Here is an 18,843-nt window from a genome sequence, read left to right on the forward strand (position 1 = left end):
GTAATTTTTCACCGGGTCGGTCAGAATCACTTGATGGTCGTGATCGTCAGCTTTTACCCTCCCGGAAGAGAGCTGAGAGCTCATGTAGTCCGATCTAAGGGCAAGGCTGTGACTTGCACACACACACACACACACACACACACACACACACACACACACACACACACACACACACACACACACACACACACACACACACACACACACACACACACACACACACACACACACACACACACACACACACACACACACACACACACACACACACACACACACACACACACACACACACACACACACACACACACACACACACACACACACACACACACACACACACACACACACACACACACACACACACACACACACACACACACACACACACACACACACACACACACACACACACACACACACACACACACACACACACACACACACACACACACACACACACACACACACACACACACACACACACACACACACACACACACACACACACACACACACACACACACACACACACACACACACACACACACACACACACACACACACACACACACACACACACACACACACACACACACACACACACACACACACACACACACACACACACACACACACACACACACACACACACACACACACACACACACACACACACCCTTGCTCAAGGGGGACAGTAACCGCCCACTTCGTCAGTGAAACTTTTCGCAACCTGAGCGAGGCGCAAACTCCCGTCTGCCAGATGGCAAGCGAGAACACTACCACTGAGCGTTGGGCATGTAGTGTGTGATGGTGGTGGGCCAAGAAGGGGGGGTTGATACAGAAGCATATAAGACTAAGAAGAATGGCTGATTTAGTAAGTATGGAAGCTGAAGAAGCAAAATATTTGACAATCAGGATGGAATTGAGTGGATTAAGTGTGTATGGAGAGGTACAGTGAGTGCCAGTAGTCGTGTCGCGGTTTTGTCCGAAGATTAATTGTAACTCATGAAACATTATGCACCATCCGTATGACTGGCGGAACGCACCAGATGTTTAGCCCGTCAGCTTATGTTTTCGCCAAATTTCACGACACAACTATTGTTGCTCACTGTACATGACAGAGGTTGCACCATCCTCTTTTAATGTGGCTTGTGATAAAACAATTTTTATTCATCAGAATGATTTATAACTAGAGTGCTTTCATAATGTGAAACTTTGTGGGTAAGGTGTATGTGTGTGGAGAGGAGCTAATTCAAAGGCTTGAATAATGACATATGACCCCAATTCACTGGATGCTTAATGGTTTTCTTTATTTTTGCACAGCCTTTTCTCATTTTGGTTCTTACCCATTTAATGATGGAAACTAATGCAAGGATTACGATGATGATGATGATAATATGTTGCAGCCATTGGTGAATAAATATACAGCATTTCCTCCTTGTTATCGACGGGATTTTTTTCGGTGGCTTCAACTGCAGGCCAATTTTTTTTCAAGCGGGGAATTATTTATTAATTATTTCCCAGGCAGACCAAAAAATTGTTCCGAGCTTTCTGCCAGGCATCTCTGGCACCATCTTCTTGTCAACCAGCCAGTCGCCTGCTTTCAGCTCTCCTTATTTCCATCTATGCATCTCACACTTTTAATGACAAAATATTCTTATTGCCTGTAGCATTTTCTGAGAAAAGTAATGAAATGTTTACATAAATACAGTATTTGCACAGGCAAAGCCAGTCTGTTTCCTTTGTTATATAACTTACATAGCTTGTCACGTACTTCCAGCTTTACTCATATTCATCTATGCATCTCACTTTTGATGAGTAACAAAACAGTTATTGCCTGTAGCTCCTGTGAAAAGTAATGTTCAGGTAAATATGTTCATGGGTGACTCCAGCCTTTTTCCTTTGTGTTTTGTAACACGTAACTAGGTGCCTGCTGACAGTTCTGTTCTTATCTCTCTACCAAATCACTCTTTTAATGAACAGCGAAATATTCTTAGTGCTTGTAGCTCCTTCTGTGAATAATACAATGTTTACATAACTATGCAGACGGGCAGTGTCAGCCTTTATCAGTGTGTTGCACAACTTGCATAGCTAGTTGCATGCTTTTGATTCTACACTTTTCCATCTATGCATCTCATTCTCACTTTTAATAACAAACAATTCTTAGTGCCTGTAACTCCTTTTGTGAAAAATAACAAAGTGTTTATGTAAATAAGCACACAGCAAATTCCAGCCTGTCTCCTTTTTCACATACGTAGCTATTTGCTCACTTTCAGCTGTACCCATTTCCATCTATGCATCTCGCTTTCATTTTTAGCAAATAACAATATTCTTAGTGCCTTTAGCTGAACAGGTGTTCAGTGCAGATAAGACACTTAAATTGGAATGATATTTATAACGGAGATGCATTTTTACTAATTAAAATCACATTAACATAACATGAATGGTTGCATAAGAATTGTATAATGAATATATAAAGGCATCTGTTGGAAAATCAGTATCGTCGATATCTAACATAATCCCCGTTGATAACAAGGTAGATCTGTACCGTGTATTGCTGCCATTACTTAAACTCCCCTTTGCAGTTCCAGGCTGCTCAGAATTTGCCTAGCAATGTAATTGACCGCAAACAAAATACCGGTCGAGGAGGAAACAGAGGCAGAGGTTGGAGGGGGAATGAACGTGGGTCCTGGAAACCTGCACCTTGGGCCAGCAGCTGGAATGAGCGACCAGGGTGGCAGCAGGGTGGCCGTGGCAGGGCATCATTCAGTCCCTGGGCTGACCAAGGCAGCTTTAGGGGACGTGATTATGGGGGTGGGTGGTCAGGCAGCCGTGGCGGTGGTTATGGGGCCCATGTCACCAATGCAGGAGCCTGGGGTCGTGGGGACAAACGACCATGGAGGGGGGGTGATGCCTGGATCAACAAGAGGGGGCGATTCTGAAAGGTTCAAAACACACCACAATACAAAGTCACTTGCTCTGGGTAAAATTTGTAACTGCAAATTTCCAAATTTTAACATTTAATGACCATAGGTTATTCTTGTCTGACCTCAATGTACTTAGGTGTTGGTCCTCACAATGGCTTCAGTGTTCAAAAACTTAAAGAAAGGTTAATGTTCTAGTTTTACTAAGATGTTTTCAATAATACAATTGATGAATGATGACTACAATTATGTTTAGTGATGAGCTAGTGTTGTCCTGTAATTTAAGTGATTACATTAATGTTAAATTATGAATAGGTTAACCATGCCACAGTTCCATTTGCTTGAAATATGATTGTTCCAATGTTTCCATAAAGGAACTACTGTATTTAGAATGTTAGGCACATTTTAGTTTTGTGAGTTATATTGAACTTGGAATTATAATGGCATTATAATTTTCATATAGCCCTTTTTTTAAGAGTTAAGCATACTGTCTTCTATTTTAATTGGCATAGATATTTGGTACCCTTTTTTCAAGCCATTGTCCCTCATATCTGCTGCATGGGTGCACATTAAAAGTTAGGTATCATTTAATCCTCTTGAATGTTTAAATATTAAGGAAGCGTCAGTCAGATTGTGTCTGGCAATCAGGCAATTTAAAGATATTAAGAATAAACTTGATAGTCATTAAGATGAGTACTCTGTCATTAACATTTCCCTCTTTTTTTTATACTGCTGTAGCTATGAAAGGTTTTGAGTTAATGTAATTACAGTTACTGGAAAATGAATACAGTCAAGTCGCCTATGGCGCAGACTTGTATACCACAGTTTTCTATGACACGGCAAGGTGCCAGACCTCCCAGAAACAAACCGCGCACATAAACTACCTATGGCGTGGGCGTGGCAAGGTTTGAAACGCGCAGGCAAATTCCCCTGGCGGCGCGCTCCCCTGTTTGTAAACAAAGATGATGGCAACCACATCAGCTCCATACTACAAGTGCTCCAACTGTGGACTCTTACGAGGAGGTTAAACTTCACCAAATTCGTTGTGTTAAGTAATGCAACATTAAAGATTCTTTGGGTATTGTGACTAGTTTATAGGTTTGTTCATAAAACCGCAATGAACAGGTTAGTGACGAAGCACCTATCTCTTAGTTAAGACGAAGTATAATGCCTCTCATCACCATCATAACGTATATAAGAATGATTATTAATGTGTTAAATGTGAGTTTTGTTGACATGAGCATACAGACTTTATCAAATAAACTTCTTCAATCAGTGCTTGACCAGGCGGCCTCCACCATCTTTAATGTTTTGGTTGGTCAACTGATCTGGGGTCTACTTGGCTGATTTTTTTTTCGCTCGATCTGCAGCGCGTGGTATTGCCCAAATAGACACAAGGCTGATCACCCTCCCGTTTTTTGTGCCTATTGTTATGTGTAATACATGCATTGACTAATTGCTTGATTGTGTGCATATGTAAAGTTGGGAAAATTTGGGTGAAAGGGGGGGACTTTGGGCGAACGTCCAGAACCAAATTCCATTTTTCCCATAGGTTTATTTGTTTGTAGCTGTAGGTGGGGGCGCTCACCATCCACTCACTCGATGTAGTGCTGCTCTCTGGTGTCTGTTCTTTCCCCTCCATCCTTCTTTCCTTCCAAACTCTTTTGTCTTTCCTTCAATCTTTCCTTGCCCTTCTGCCTACGGGTGACTTTACACTTCCTCTTCTGTCTTTCTTTCCTTCATTCTTTCCACTTCCTTCAGCCTGTGGGTGACTCTACACCGAGTGACAAGCCAAATGGTTTCCTGTACACCAGGATACCATTTACTACGCTGGGTGGTAACCATATAACCAAATTATGGCACCTGGTGGTTTAGTGGGTAATTATTGCACTCCAATCGGATTGAGCCAGTGAAGGTTTATATCCAAGGGGTGGTTGGGGTTGATTGCTCATGTAATGCCACTCAGGGATGAATGAGGCTGGTCTCTCTTATCTTAAATGTTGGGACCAACTGCCTAGCCCCAGGCTCCTACGCTCCTCATGGGGCAATGTAGGATTGGATGATGAATGAAAAAAAATGAATTTAGTTGTTTGTATGGCACGGGCGCGGTCCAGAACCAGTGCCGCACGTAAGGCGACTTGACTGTATAGTGTAGTTACCCACCCTCTTTAACCCCTAAAAGACGGGTGTCCGCATATGCTGTCTAAGGGTACTAGGGCCAAAAAGACCGACGTCTGCATATGCGGTCACATCCCCCCCCCCCCAACACCACATCCACCTCCACAACCCCAATACCCCCCAACTCCCCCCACTGTCCCCCTGCCACCCCTAACCCCTACCCCTTGCAACCCCCTCATCCCCCCAACCACCCCCCACTCCCCCACCAACTCCCACCCCCTATTGTCACCACCCCAACCCCCCACCACTGTTCTCCCCCACCCCCCACATCCACCACACTCCCAAACCACCCCACCCCTCCAATCCCCACTGCCACCCCCACTCTTTTCCCTCCCCACCCATTACCTCCCCAACCCCTACCCTATCCCCCACGCCCACACCCCACCTCCCCTAAGCACCCAGCCCCCCCCTCCCTGCACCACCCCAGAACCCCCCCACCCCCCTACAACTCCACCACCATCCACAAACCCCCTTACATATAGCACCTGCCAATTATGCCCATCCTGAGCGTATGTCAAAACATTCCGATGCCCATCTTTTAGGGATTAATGTATATGACCCTAACCAAATCACTAACTTATTGCTTTGTGTTTTTAAAACAAAATAGTTGTACATGTACAGTATACCTATTTCAGAGTGACATCAAAGAATTCCTTTAAATTAGATTTACACAACGAAGTCTTAATTCTGATGTCTGGGCATCTAGTCATTGTCATGGTATCAAAGGTAGTGCCAGTCCATTGACTGAAAAATTAAAAAAGGGTGCTACCATTGTCATTTCTATATCCTTAAAGATGGTATGCACATGATCTCACAAATCAGCAGATAACTGCAGTTGGATGTGCTGTAGTGGGAACAGATAGGATGAAGTGTGTGCAAGCAAAAAGGAAGATGAGGAAAGGTTATTTCATAATTCCGCAACAACAAATAAAGCAGTGTCTGCTACTGAAGAGTGGAGCTGTATATTGGTGAGAGAAGGAAGAGGAATGTTGGAGAAAGAATGGTATATAAAGTAGCTTAGAGGGATTCGTGTCATTGCCCATCCTGTTCAAGGGTTCCCAACAGTGATCAATTCATTGGAGATGATGGTTAATGAAACAAAGATGAAATAGGTCTCCACGACTGAAAAGTGAGTGAATTTGGAGACACTCTTCAGGAGGAGGCCTCAAGCCACTTCTGATATTGCCTTAAGTACTTGTTTATTTATGGTTATTCCAGTATCTTGTAATGGTGCCATTAACATTGTGCAACACGTATCGATTACTGTTTGGACACCCACAAGCTGTTTTGATACACACTGACAGTGGATGAAAGAATCAGAAATGGTCACAGAAAAAAATGATCCCAGACTTAAAGAGAGGGTGCAGTGCTTCTTTGTAGTTATATCTCATGAGCTACGATGACCCTCCCTCAATGTTAATGATGTCTGCTCACTTAACTGCAGTCATGTGCAGGCACTGATCTTGTTTGCGGCTGCTGGCATTTCCACCGAAACTTGTGTGAGTGGCATTGTTCATTGCAACATGGGAGGGAAGGGAAGCCTACCTCCCTCAGGCAGAGTCTCGTGAATCAGATCTCTAGAAATTTACCATATCCACCGCCGGGCAATTGGTTCTTAAGCCCCGCCCCTCTTCTCCTACTGCTCGTGAGGAGGGGTGAAACCAATACCTCAGGAAGAGGATGGAGCTTAAGAGACAAGCTGCTTGACAGCGGGTATAGCTACACATGAGAACTTGTTTGGGAATCTTGCAAAGATAGTCTTATGCTCCCTTGTGTGAAGGCATCCTTCTATAATAGTCCCCATGGCAGGTGAAAGGAATGACAGCCTCAAACTTTATGTACATAAACAGAGACTAGGTCTGTTTGGTGTCCCTAGTGGCTTGGAGGGACATCAGTGTACTTGGCTCATCTAAGCTGAACAGTTTGGGATGAACATCATGAGCCTTGTCTGAGTGTGCCCTGGGTCATGCCTATGGGAGTAAGCCAGAGATGTGCCCATCCACTACAGCCCTTGTGGGGCTTATAGTTGTACTGTTATGATTATTGTTTGTAAAGGCTCCAGCATGCTTGCACATGTCAGCCTAGATCACCTAATGGTGGCTTTCCACACTGCTCGATCTCCAACAGCCTCCCCATTATGTCCCATGACCTTGAGGTCACACACTATAACCTTGTCCCAGGTCTTTTCTGGTCTGCGTCTCACAACCCTGTCCCTGACATTTACATTTCTCACCTGCGCCCAACTGTCATCCTTCTTCCTCTCAATATGCCCGGACCATCTCAATCTACCCCTCCATATTTACAGCACCAATATATTTTAGTCCCATCCTTCCTCATAACTCTTCAATCACAAACCTAACCCCCCCAGGCCTTGAATCCAAGGATGCACTACACATCCATCTAATCATTGTCACTTCTGTAAGTTTGAGCCTATGAATGTCCTCTTTTCCTTTACAGCCCAGGTCTCACTGCCATACACATGCTGTATACAAAGATCCTGTAGCAAAGAGGGAGAGACCTGCCAATGTTGAGAGAGGCAGCAGCTCCCTGAACATCCAACAACCACTCCTTACCATAGCCACAGAGCTAGCTCCAGCCCCACCTGCAGCACATAACATGTACCCCCAGATAACAAAATTTTCACACACTCAAGAGGCTCCAGCAAGATCAATCCTCTCACGCCTGTCAAGCTCAACATGCTCTCCTCAACACACCGCACACCTGAAATCAGCTTTATTTCACAGTCTACCTCTAGCACCACTGCATCTTATGCACCCACTTAATACAAACACTGCACAAAATGGAGTTATTTCTAACACCCTTGTGGCATACTGTATGTGGCCATACTTCCTCTGCTTTGACAATATCGCTACCAGCCCTAGATATAATTTTTTGTTTTATCCTCTGCCTCCCTTTCATTCTCTGTAATCAACACCAAGTCATCAGCATAAAACATCTCCCGTGGAAGTCCATTTCTGAAGTCATGTGAGAGAGCTTCAAGTTCTATGACAGACAATAAGGGTCTTGAGACCGACCCCTGATGCATTCCAACGTTCACAGAAACTCTTCATTCAAATCTCCACTCTCGCCTGGGTGCAAGCACCCACATACGTAGCCACAACCACTCTAACCAGCCACTCCTCGATACCAAGCTTTCTCATCTGTCAAAGACCTTCTCCAAATCAACAACAAAGTAGAGCTCCCTTTTCTTTCCTATATAATTTTCCTGAAGCTATCAGACAGTTAATATGATGGCACCAGTGGTCCTTTTGCTTGGCATAATCCCATATTGTATCTCATCAAAGGTCACTCTTTTCCATAACACACCTTCTAGAATTCTCTCCATTACCTTCATTATCTGGGCCAATTTATGCCTTTATAATTTCCATTTTCCAGGGGATCACCCTTCCCTTTATACATGTTTAGTCACACTGTTCAGCCAGTCATCTGGGACTACATGCTGATATACAGTTGTGTCTCTATACATTAGTATGTTATGTGATAAATCTATCTATCTATCTAGCTATTGCCAAAACCATAATCCCGTAAGAGGTGGCCACTTGACTCGAGTTATTTGTTTTATGGGGAGGGACACTAACCCTCCAACAACCCACTTGTTGACATGTAGGGAGCACGTATGGTTTGGTTGTATGGTTACCACCCAGCGTTGTAAATGGTTTCATGGCTTACAGGAAACCATTTGGCTTGTCACTCAATGTAAAGCCACATGTAAAGGGAAGAAAATCAATAAGAAGTGACAAGAAAGATGGGAGAAATAGGAAGAGAGGAGGGCAGACACAGAAAAAGAATGATAAGTGCTAATGAAGAAGTAGGCAGCACTACATCAAGTGAGTGGATGATGGTTGCCACCACCTACCACTATGTGATAAATCACCACAATGATATGCTACAACAATAAAAAAACATTATCGCGAATTCACTTGAACAATATTTGCAATGGTCACCTCCAAGAATCTTGTGAAGACAAGGTGGTGCATGGAAGCTGACAGTCAGCTGTCCGACCCAACATGGCTGTCAAAGAGTTTACATGCGCAGAACCCCCATCTTGGATCTCTGTGCAGGCAGTGGCTTCCACACCAACCCATTGAAGACCCCACCTCAATTGCCCACTCACTCACATGTCTCACATCTGTGATCATCTCTCTTGCATTCTCTGCTACTTAACTTTCTCGCTTAAGACCATCACTATTGCCACGCAAGAGCACAAGAACACAACAAATGGTGGTGTGTGCAATGGTAGGTCGAGAGAGAACACTTAGTGTATGAAAAGAGTGAAACTCATAATTTGGAAATCATGCTCCCAGTAGAAGACATGGTGCTACTGATGCTACCGAGGTCAAAGCTAAAAGGGCAAGATGTTGCCTTTCCCTTGAAGTGAAATTAGACATTGTTCAGCATCATCAGGAGGGGCAGGGACCGTGCAAGATCACTAATGCCCTAAACTTGCCCCGGTCCACGGTCTCGACAGTGATATGGAAATCAGATGATGTGCCTTCCCTGACTCCCAAACAGATAACCAGATCAAGGGAGCCTATCCTGGAGATGATGGAGTGTCTCCCAGCTCTGTGGATTAAGATTTGAACTGATAAAAACAGCCTCTTCACCAAACTTTTATCTGCTCATAGGCTTTCGATCTGTGGAAGGACCTCAGAGATAAGCATGGTATAGAAGCCAAGGAGGAGTTCAAGGCCAGTATGGGATGGTTTGCACTGCTTAAGACCATGCTGGCCTTAAACATGTATTCTTGCATGGCAAGGCCATTAATGCAGACCACATGGTGGCTGAGGCCTTCCCTGCAAAGCTGAAGGCTACGGTAGATGAAAGGGGATACTCTCCAAAACAGGTGATTAACTTTGGTGAGATGGGCGTGTTTTGGAAACGGATATCCCAGAAAACATACATCTGCAATGAAGAATTACGTGCTGCTGGGTTTATGGAAGCCAAAGACCACCTAACCCTCCTCCTTGGTGCAAAGTCAGAGGGGGACCTGAAGCTCAAACCACTCTTGGTTTACCACTGGGAGAACCCCTGAGCATGGGCAGGGTTCGTGAAAGAGAACCCTGAGGTTATTTGGAGGAGTAACCCCAGGGCCTGGCTGATTTCTGCATTCTGCCACTCGTACATGGCAGGATACTTGTCCCCTGCTTGTGTTACTATGCCAGCTGCAGCAACGTTGTCAACCATGCTGGTTGACAGTGCCCCGAGCTACCTTGAGGGCATGGAGGAGTGGGTGGATAATATCGGTGATCAACCTGTCCTCCAACAAAACATCTTTGCTCTGGCGCATGGAGCAGTGTCATTGCAACATTCAAGGCCTACTACCTGTACCACACCGTGGAGTAACTAGTGAGCGTGTGATTCTGGGGTGAGCAACAACGTGCGGTGGTTCTGGAAAAATTACATCATGCATGCCATCAAAAACATCATGGAAGGGGTGCAGCTGAGCACCATGAACACCATATGGCACAAAGTATGGCTGTAGTGTCTGCACTCCTTCATGGCATTCCTGACAGTGGAGAATATCTGTCGTGACATCCTCAACCTCTTGCACAAGGCAGGATGCGAGGAGACTGACGAAGATGATGTGCCAGAGGTACTGAACAGCTGCACTGAGCAACTGTCCACAGAATTCATTGAGTGGTGGAGGCACAGGAAGGTGGTAAGGATGGGGACCTTTGTGTTCTCAACATAAAAACCTTGAAGGAGAGTCGTGATAATGGACAAGGGTATTGCATTCGCTCAGGACAAGGACCCAAACTTGGCAAGGAGAGAGACATCCCATACTGCTTAAAATTTCATCATCACCATCTAGACCTCCTTTCTCACCCTAGGGCAGGGTAAGGAGTAGCAATGACCAGACAGCCAAAGTTTGCCCAATTCAATGGCCCACGTTTCCATTCACTCATCATTCAAGCCCTCAAAATCCTGGCTCCAACAGATAGGCCACAAAAAATTTCACCAGGTTTTGTAGCTTCACATATACCTATCTGATAGAGCCAATCTGCACACTGTCATGTTAAAATGGGATACCAAATCCCTGGTCATGCACTTCTTTGCACAAAATTCATCCAGCCAGCTCGATCTCCCGTCAGTCCCCTAGCCTCACCAAATTCTATACCTCTCATCCTCACCGACCATATCCCTTCATCTTCTCCTTGGCCTACCTGACCCCCTCCCTCCTTCAAATTTGCTCAGATATACCTTTTTCACCACTCTGTTGTCATCCACTCTCTCCACATGAGCATACCATCTCAGTACACTCTCTTCGATTTGGGTGTCTACAGTCTTCCTCACTCCGCATCTTTCACGAATCACATTATTCCGTATCCTATCCACTCTCTGTACTCCACATACATTCCTCAGCAGTCCAATCACCACTTCTCCTACTCTTGACTTTTCATTTTCATGCCACACCAATCTCACATCCCAATGTTAAAGTTGGCACCAACACTTCTTCAGGTAAGCCTTGAGCAGCTGCAACACTCAAGACTCTGTTTCTTATCGAGGCCTTCATAGCACCAGGTTCTTTCCTTCCTTGTGTCACTCTTCTTTCCACTTCTTTTGCACATTTTCCTCTCTTTTCTTTCACTATACCCAGGTATTGAACTCTCTTACCAGTTCTTAAAATTTCAACTTCCACAATTTCCTCCTGGGTGCATAGGTCCTCTTCTTCATCACCTGCTCCTTAAGCACCATGTAACATATCAGTAATCTGTGTTGCTGCACACACTCTTCACACACTATACAGTCAACCCCCGCTATTCAGGGGTTCGCATACTCTACTGTATTTGCGGACTTTTCCGGGAAATTATTTCAAGATACTTCCTGCTTTTCCCACAGCATCAGCTGTTCCTAGTGGCTCATAATTTTTTTTTTTTTTTTTTTTCATGTGTTCTGTGAGAAATACTGTTCTATCCTATACAGTTAACTATGCAGTTACCTCGTATAGGTATGTGCTGTTCAGCACACAGCAAACTCATTTCATCATCACATGGTGAGTACAATACACTACTCAGAAGGTCTTGTGTATCATCCTGTACTGTCTTTTTAGAAGTATTAATGTGCCATAAAAGGCATTTACAGGTGTGTAGGTATTAGGAATAGCTAAAACTTTGAAATCAATGATGTCTCAGGTAGGTTTGGCCTATTCGTGGCATTCAGCATTTGTGGGGGTTCTGCTACATAACCCCCGCAAATAGCAAGACCTGACTGTAACACTAACATCCATCACGAGGATCCTATCAGCCCTCCTGACCAGGAAACAGTCAATGTGGTTATTATTACGTTCACTCATATACTGTATAATCTGCATCTATCTCTCTTTGTAAAATGCATGTTGGGCACAATCATGTTCATTACCTCCCGAAATTGAGTTACCTTTCCCTTTTTGTATTCCTCATACCATTTGTGCATCCCCCGTGTACCCCTCTGTATCCTTCAGCTGCTTCACCCACACGACCATTTAAATCCGCACCCAAGACTACAGTTCCTTCATCCCACGTACCACCAACCACAGGTATCCAGTCATGCCAGAATCCATTTTATTCTACATCATCCAAGCCAACATGTGGAGCATACGCTGATATAACTGAAGTGATGGTTTCCCAATCAATATTTTCACTGTTATAATCCTTTCATTCAATCATTACATTTTTGACACCTTCCACCCCCATTCTCCTCATCCAGTTTACCTTCACCACCACATCCATCTTCATTTCCCTGCCATAATAGCTTAAACCTACAGTCCCTCCCAGCAGTAATCCTGCTGACCCTCCCCTGAACCTGTCTCCCTGCACACAACAGACATCCACCTATATCCTAAGTCTTTACTACTACTGCTCTGCCCTTCAAACTGCTGTACCCACATTCTATGATGCCATTTTGAACCTCTTGGTTGAATCTATTACCACAGGCTTATTTTTATTGCAGTTTCTTCTCATTTTGTCCAGAGTTGGGTAAATAAAGGAGACAGACCATTTCTGGCCATACACATGGTCCCAAGTCCAGGCATGGGACCTGGGACACAGCTCCCAAAAGCCGTGGCCCTGGGGCACCTTGCCAGGACAGCTACAGGGACACCCTCCAAGCATGCTTTGGCACCGTAACTACCCCGCCATTATACACCCACTGATGGGCAGCCCCCTTGGGCACTACTCCCAGGTTTGGGCTCCTTGTTATTGGGCACAAGTGTCTGCCTGGGAACCGCAATGCCCTTGGCACAGATCCGCGACACATCCCATCCTAGTCCCAAAACTGCGATGGCAGAGCATGTACCACATCTCAGGTCTACCACTGGGTAGCAGGGACAAGTTTTCTGGCTGCATGTCCTTGCTGGCACTAACCTAGTGGGGTACAATCTGTGGTATGTAAAGCACTTGTAGAATTGTGTATGAAAGTGAGAAAACTGTTTGGGAGTGTATGCTGGCCTACTGTCTCTGTTATTGTCACTGAAAAATGTCAGCAAAGGGGAATGGTCATGTTATCCTGATGGCTAGTGAAGAAGCTTCAGCTCTCCCTATCATCAGCATTCTCATCCTCCTCGGGAGTATTGCCCTGATCAGCTGGTGCTACAGCCTACTCCTTACAAGTTCCCTGTGGTAGCATTATGTGAGCAACCATTCCTCAAATATTAACCTTTTCAGACTCCAACCAGTTGGAGTACCTCAACACACTACATCACTAGGCATGGTTACGACTCAACATGGTAAATGGTTTCTAGGTTTGCAAGAAAACATGCAGCCCACCGAAAAGCAGCACTCCATCATGGATGTGGGCACCCTCCATATAATTTTTCACTAGACTTGGTGAAAATCTTATCTTAAATCATTTAGCAGGAAGGAGGGCAAGAAGTTAAACAGCTTTCAGTATTTACAGTTACCCTCTATCTGTGGTACTAGACAAAATTATCCACCTTGTCCTTGCTAGGTGACCTTGAAATGGAAGATCAAGGACTGGAAAGAAATGCAATTCATTTAAAGGTTTGTAAAACAATTAAAAATGGAGCCAGAATTAAAACATAAGTGGAATAGTGATGTCACGAGTTTAGGATGACAAAACATCAGTTAGGTCCATAATGGGTGGCCCAGTGTATTGCTAACTAGCCTCAATACTGCACAAATTAGAATGATGAGTGAATGGAAGCATGGCCCACTGAACTGGGCAAACTTTGGCTGTATAGACGTTGCGACTCCTTACCCTACCCTAGTGTGGGAGAGGAGGTCAGGATGATGATGAATAATGATAGCAGTTCTATATGTGAACCCCAAAATACTGAACTAACAAATTAACAGATACATCCAGAATGCACCCAAGTCACCAAGAACCTTAAACCTGTCTTAAGGGAGTGGGGAAATGAAGGAAAGTGGGCACAGCAGCACAAATAAAAAGATATGAAAAGCAGACACTTGGCTGAGAGGAAAGCTGCCACAAATGAGACTGGCACCTGTGTGTTCACACGTAAGTCTAGTCACAAGCTTAGTCAAATAGTTGACCATTCACACATGCAATTACATTACAGTACATGGTATTTGTGGTGGATGGGGGTGCCCATCATCCACTCACTCAGTGTAGAGATGCCATATGATCTCTACACTGAGTGACATGCCAAATGGTTTCTTGTACCCAGGAAACCATTTACTGCGCTGGGTGGTAACCATATAACCGGGGTTTTAGGCAGAGTTAAGGGTCCCCCAGATTAGCCTATCCAAAGTCAATTATCATGGCAGTCATTTCAGAGAGCCTCGGAAGGCCCAATACCTGCCCAGGGCCCCAACCAAATGGGCAGATTCGCATGGCAATGTGGAATGTGAGAGGTGTGAATGAGGAGAGCAAGAGGGTGGAAATGGTAAATGTGTTCAAAGAGTGCAAGATATGCCGTGTTGGCATTGTGTGAAACAAAGATGAAAGGGTGAGGAGTGGGAGGGTGTGAAATGTGTAAGATCGAGCATAAATGGACGAGGAAGATGCAAGGAAGGAGTTGCTTTGTTGATGAATGAGGTGTGGCAGAGTGGACTGAGAGACTACAAATGTGTCAGCTCGAGGTGTATGTATGTCAAGTTCCAGTTTGAGAAGGTGAAAGTGGCAGTGATTGTAGCATATGCACCGTATGAAGACAGGAGTGAGAGAAAGACCGGTTTTAGGATGAGCTGGATGAAGTAGTGGGAGAAATGCCCGGGAGCTATAAGGTAATTGTAATGGGTGATATGAATGGAAGAGTTGGCACTGGTCCTGAGGATAACATAATGGGTTGTAATGGAGTACCAGGAGAAAAAGATAATGGGAAGCAACTAAAGCATATGTGTCAGGAGAGGAGGTTGAGCACTGTAACTCATATTTCAAACACAAAGATGCACATAAATATACATGGTATAAAAGGAACAGGGATTGTGCTGAAAGAAGCCTGATTGATTATGTGCTTGTAGAGAGGTCGATGATGGGAATGGTTGCTGATACGAGGGCCATAAGAGGGCAATGTGGAAGTCTGTCAGATCATATGATTATGGTATGCAAGATCAAGCTGAGAGGAGTGAGGTGGATCAGGAGACAGAGGAGTAATCAGGGAGAAAGACAAAGTTGAGAAGCTGAGGATCAGAGAAATGGCAGATGATTACTGGACCGAAGTAGAGGACGAGTTAGAATCAGTGAATTGGAATGAAATGGGTCTGGACAGCCTGTGGAATGCATACAGGGATTGCTTAGTTAGGAATGCTAAAGCGTTGTGTGGTGTGGCTAGAGTAACAACAAAGAAAGATATGGCATGATGGGATCATGAGGTTAAGAGGGTAGTGGAGGAAAAGAAGAAGTGGCTAAAGTGGTTACAGGACAGGAGTTCAGTTGAAATAAGAACTGAATATCGTTTTGTTTTTAAAGGCTCCAACATGCTTGCATGCGTCGGCCTTGCTCACCTAATGGCGGCACTCCATGCTGCACGATCCATTGCAGCCTCCCTGTTCAGTCCCTTAACCCTGAGGTCACACTTAATGACCTCATCTCATGTCTTTCTCAGTCTACCCCACGTAACCCCACCCCCAATATTAACACTTCTCACCTTCCTCACCCAATTATCATCCCCCATCCTCTCCACATGTCCAAACCATCTCAATCTACCTCTCCTCATCACAATATATTGAGAGCAAAAAGCATGTAAAGAGACTAGTGATGAGGAAAAAGAAGGAGGTAAATATATTGACAGCAAGAAGCATGTAGAGAGACTAGTGAAGAGGAAAAAGGAGGAGGTTAATGATGATCTAGGAAGAAAAATGAATGCAAACAACTCTGAAAATAGGAAGTTATTCTGGAATGAGGTGTGGAAATGTAGAAGTGAAAGCAAAATGAAATGTGATGGTGTGAAGGATGTAGGTGGTAGATTATTAAGCCATGGGGAAGACGTAAGGACCAGATGGAAAGAATATTTTGAAAGCCTCATAAATGGGAATAGAGAGAGCAGAGCAGCTGTAAACATGATTGGTTTAGGGGGGGTGCAGAGAAGGAATGCAGTGCCAGGAGACGTGACACTCGCATAGGTGAACAGTGCTATGAAGCGGCTGAAAAATGAGAAAGCAGTTGGGGCTGATGCGGTGTGTGCAGAGATGATTAAGTGTAGTGGAATGAAGTGCTTGTTGGAGATATGTAAGAAGACATGGATGAGTGAAACTGTGCCAGCAGAGTGGAAAAAGGCTGTGATTGTACCCCTGTACAAAAATAAAGGTGAGTGAAATGAGTGCAAGAATTATCATGGCATAAATTCATTGAGTTTGGTAGGGAAGGTATATATTATTATAGAGAAGTAAGAGACATATCAGAAGTTCTAGTGAGTAATGAACAGGGTGGCTTTAGGAGTGGCATAGGATGTGTGGATCAAATACGAGTATTTGAAGTGAGACAGATAGCAAAGAAGGCTTGTGAGAAGGACCGTAAGGTGTTTATGGCATTCATGGATCTGGAAAAAGCTTATGACAATGTGGACAGAGAAGGATTGTGGAAAGTTTTGCGCATGTACGGTGCAGATGGTAAGCTGCTAGGTGCCGTCAGGAGTTTTTACGATGGTAGTGAAGCACGTGTAAAGGTTAATGGGCATCTAAGTGAATGGTTCACAATTGGTGTGGGCGTGCGACAAGGCTGTGTGATGTCCCATGGTTGTTCAATATATATACTGTATATGGATGGGGTGATTAGAGAAGTAAAAATACGAGTAATGGAGAGGGGAATGGCGTTGGTAACGAATGGTGATGGATGGAATATCTCAAATTTGTTGTAATACTTACAAATACTGGACAAGAACTTGGTAGACCAGTGCAGAGTTTTGCTGATGTCTGTGTGCATCCTGCCCTGAGAGTAAATGTAGAAAAGAGTAAAGTGATGGTTATTGAGAGAGAAGGTGACTCCCAGTGCGATGTTACAGTGATTACAGTGAGACTGGAATTGGTGAGAGAGTACAGTGACAGAAGAGAGGGGAAAATGTGCAAAAGAAATGGAAAGTAGAGTTACACAAGGAAAAAAAGTAGCTGGTCCAATGAAGGCCTTGATAAGAAAAAGAGGCTTGAGTGTTGTAGCTACACAGGGCTTACATGAAGGAGTGTTAGTGCCAGTTTTAACATACAGATGTGAGACTATGGTGTGGCATGAAAATGAAAAGTTAAGAGTAATAGCAGTGGAGATGGGACTGCTGAGGAATGTATGTGGAGTGCAGAGGGTGGACAGGATACGAACTAATGTGATTCGTGAAAGATGTGTAGTGAAGAAGTCGGTGGACACTAGAATCGAAGAGAGTGTACTGAGATGGTATGCTCATGTGGAGAGAATGGATAACAACGGAGTGGTGATAAAGGTATATCTGAGTGAATTTGAAGGAGGAGGGAGGTGAGGTAGACCAAGGAGAAGGTGGAGAGATATGGTGTATGAGTGTGTGAGGAAGAGAGGTTTGGAAGTTGGAAAGGCAAGGGAACTGACAAGAGATCGAGCTGGCTGGATGAATGTTGTGAGGTGAAGTGCATGATCTGGGATTTGGCACCCCTTTTTAACGTGGCAGCATCTGGACTGACTCTATCGGATACATTTATGTGAAGATACAGAACATGGTGAATGTTTTTAACGTATCCTATAGAGCCAGGATTCCGGGAGCTTGAATGACTAGTGAATGGAAACGTGGCCCATTGGATTTCGCAGATTTGGGCTGTCTGGACATTGCTACTCCTCAACCTGCCCTAGGGTGGGAAAAGGAGGTCCAGATGATGATGATGATGATGATGATGGTATTGATGACATCAGGGGAAGGTCATTGAGCCTCTATGACTGACGACAAGAAAAATGCATTCCTTCCTAATCTGAGTCTTGGTTGATTCTTTTCATTACCACTTCTAAAGCCTTTCATATCAAAAGTGGCTTTAAGCTCATTTATGAAAGGTGCCTCCAAATGATGGTCAGTGTGGGAACCCAGTAAAAAAAAATGCAGACAGCCTATCAGTAATACATGGCAAGAGGCTCTTGAACTTATTAACCATTTTGGCAGACAGACTTAGGGTGCAGCCACACTTGCTCTCGAACACTGTCAGAAACATTGCTCGTGACATGTTAGATTCATGCCTCGAACATGTTACCAACATATCACTGACATGTTATGGACAATGTCACAAGCATGGTTTTCGAGAGTGTCACCGACATGTTCAAAACAAAGGTGAAGCAGTAGTGTGGTCCAGACTTGTCAGAGACAGTACCCAGC

General features: G+C 44.3%; 2 protein-coding genes across 6 annotated transcripts in view; one reads left to right on the forward strand and one right to left on the reverse strand.

The window, feature by feature from the left end:
- The window catches only part of LOC145399827 (pseudouridylate synthase 7 homolog), a 135,597-nt gene extending 131,627 nt beyond the window's left edge, over positions 1 to 3,970 (forward strand). Inside the window, exon 16 of one of the 2 annotated variants that reach the window (XM_080272393.1) lies at positions 2,589 to 3,969. In XM_080272393.1, coding sequence (XP_080128519.1) covers positions 2,589 to 2,945 — 357 coding nt within the window. In that variant the 3' untranslated portion in view covers positions 2,946 to 3,969. Of the gene's footprint in view, positions 1 to 2,588 lie in introns of both variants that reach the window. The other variant, XM_080272402.1, reaches the window with a different exon arrangement.
- Fkbp39 (FK506-binding protein 39kD) overlaps positions 1 to 18,843 on the reverse strand; it is a 113,749-nt gene that overhangs the window by 3,500 nt on the left and 91,406 nt on the right. The gene's annotated exons all lie outside the window — the stretch shown is intronic.

This window comes from Coenobita brevimanus, chromosome 6 (assembly GCF_032717465.1).
Source record: "Coenobita brevimanus isolate Jiangsu-jjx chromosome 6, ASM3271746v2, whole genome shotgun sequence".
Classification (NCBI taxonomy): domain Eukaryota; kingdom Metazoa; phylum Arthropoda; class Malacostraca; order Decapoda; family Coenobitidae; genus Coenobita; species Coenobita brevimanus.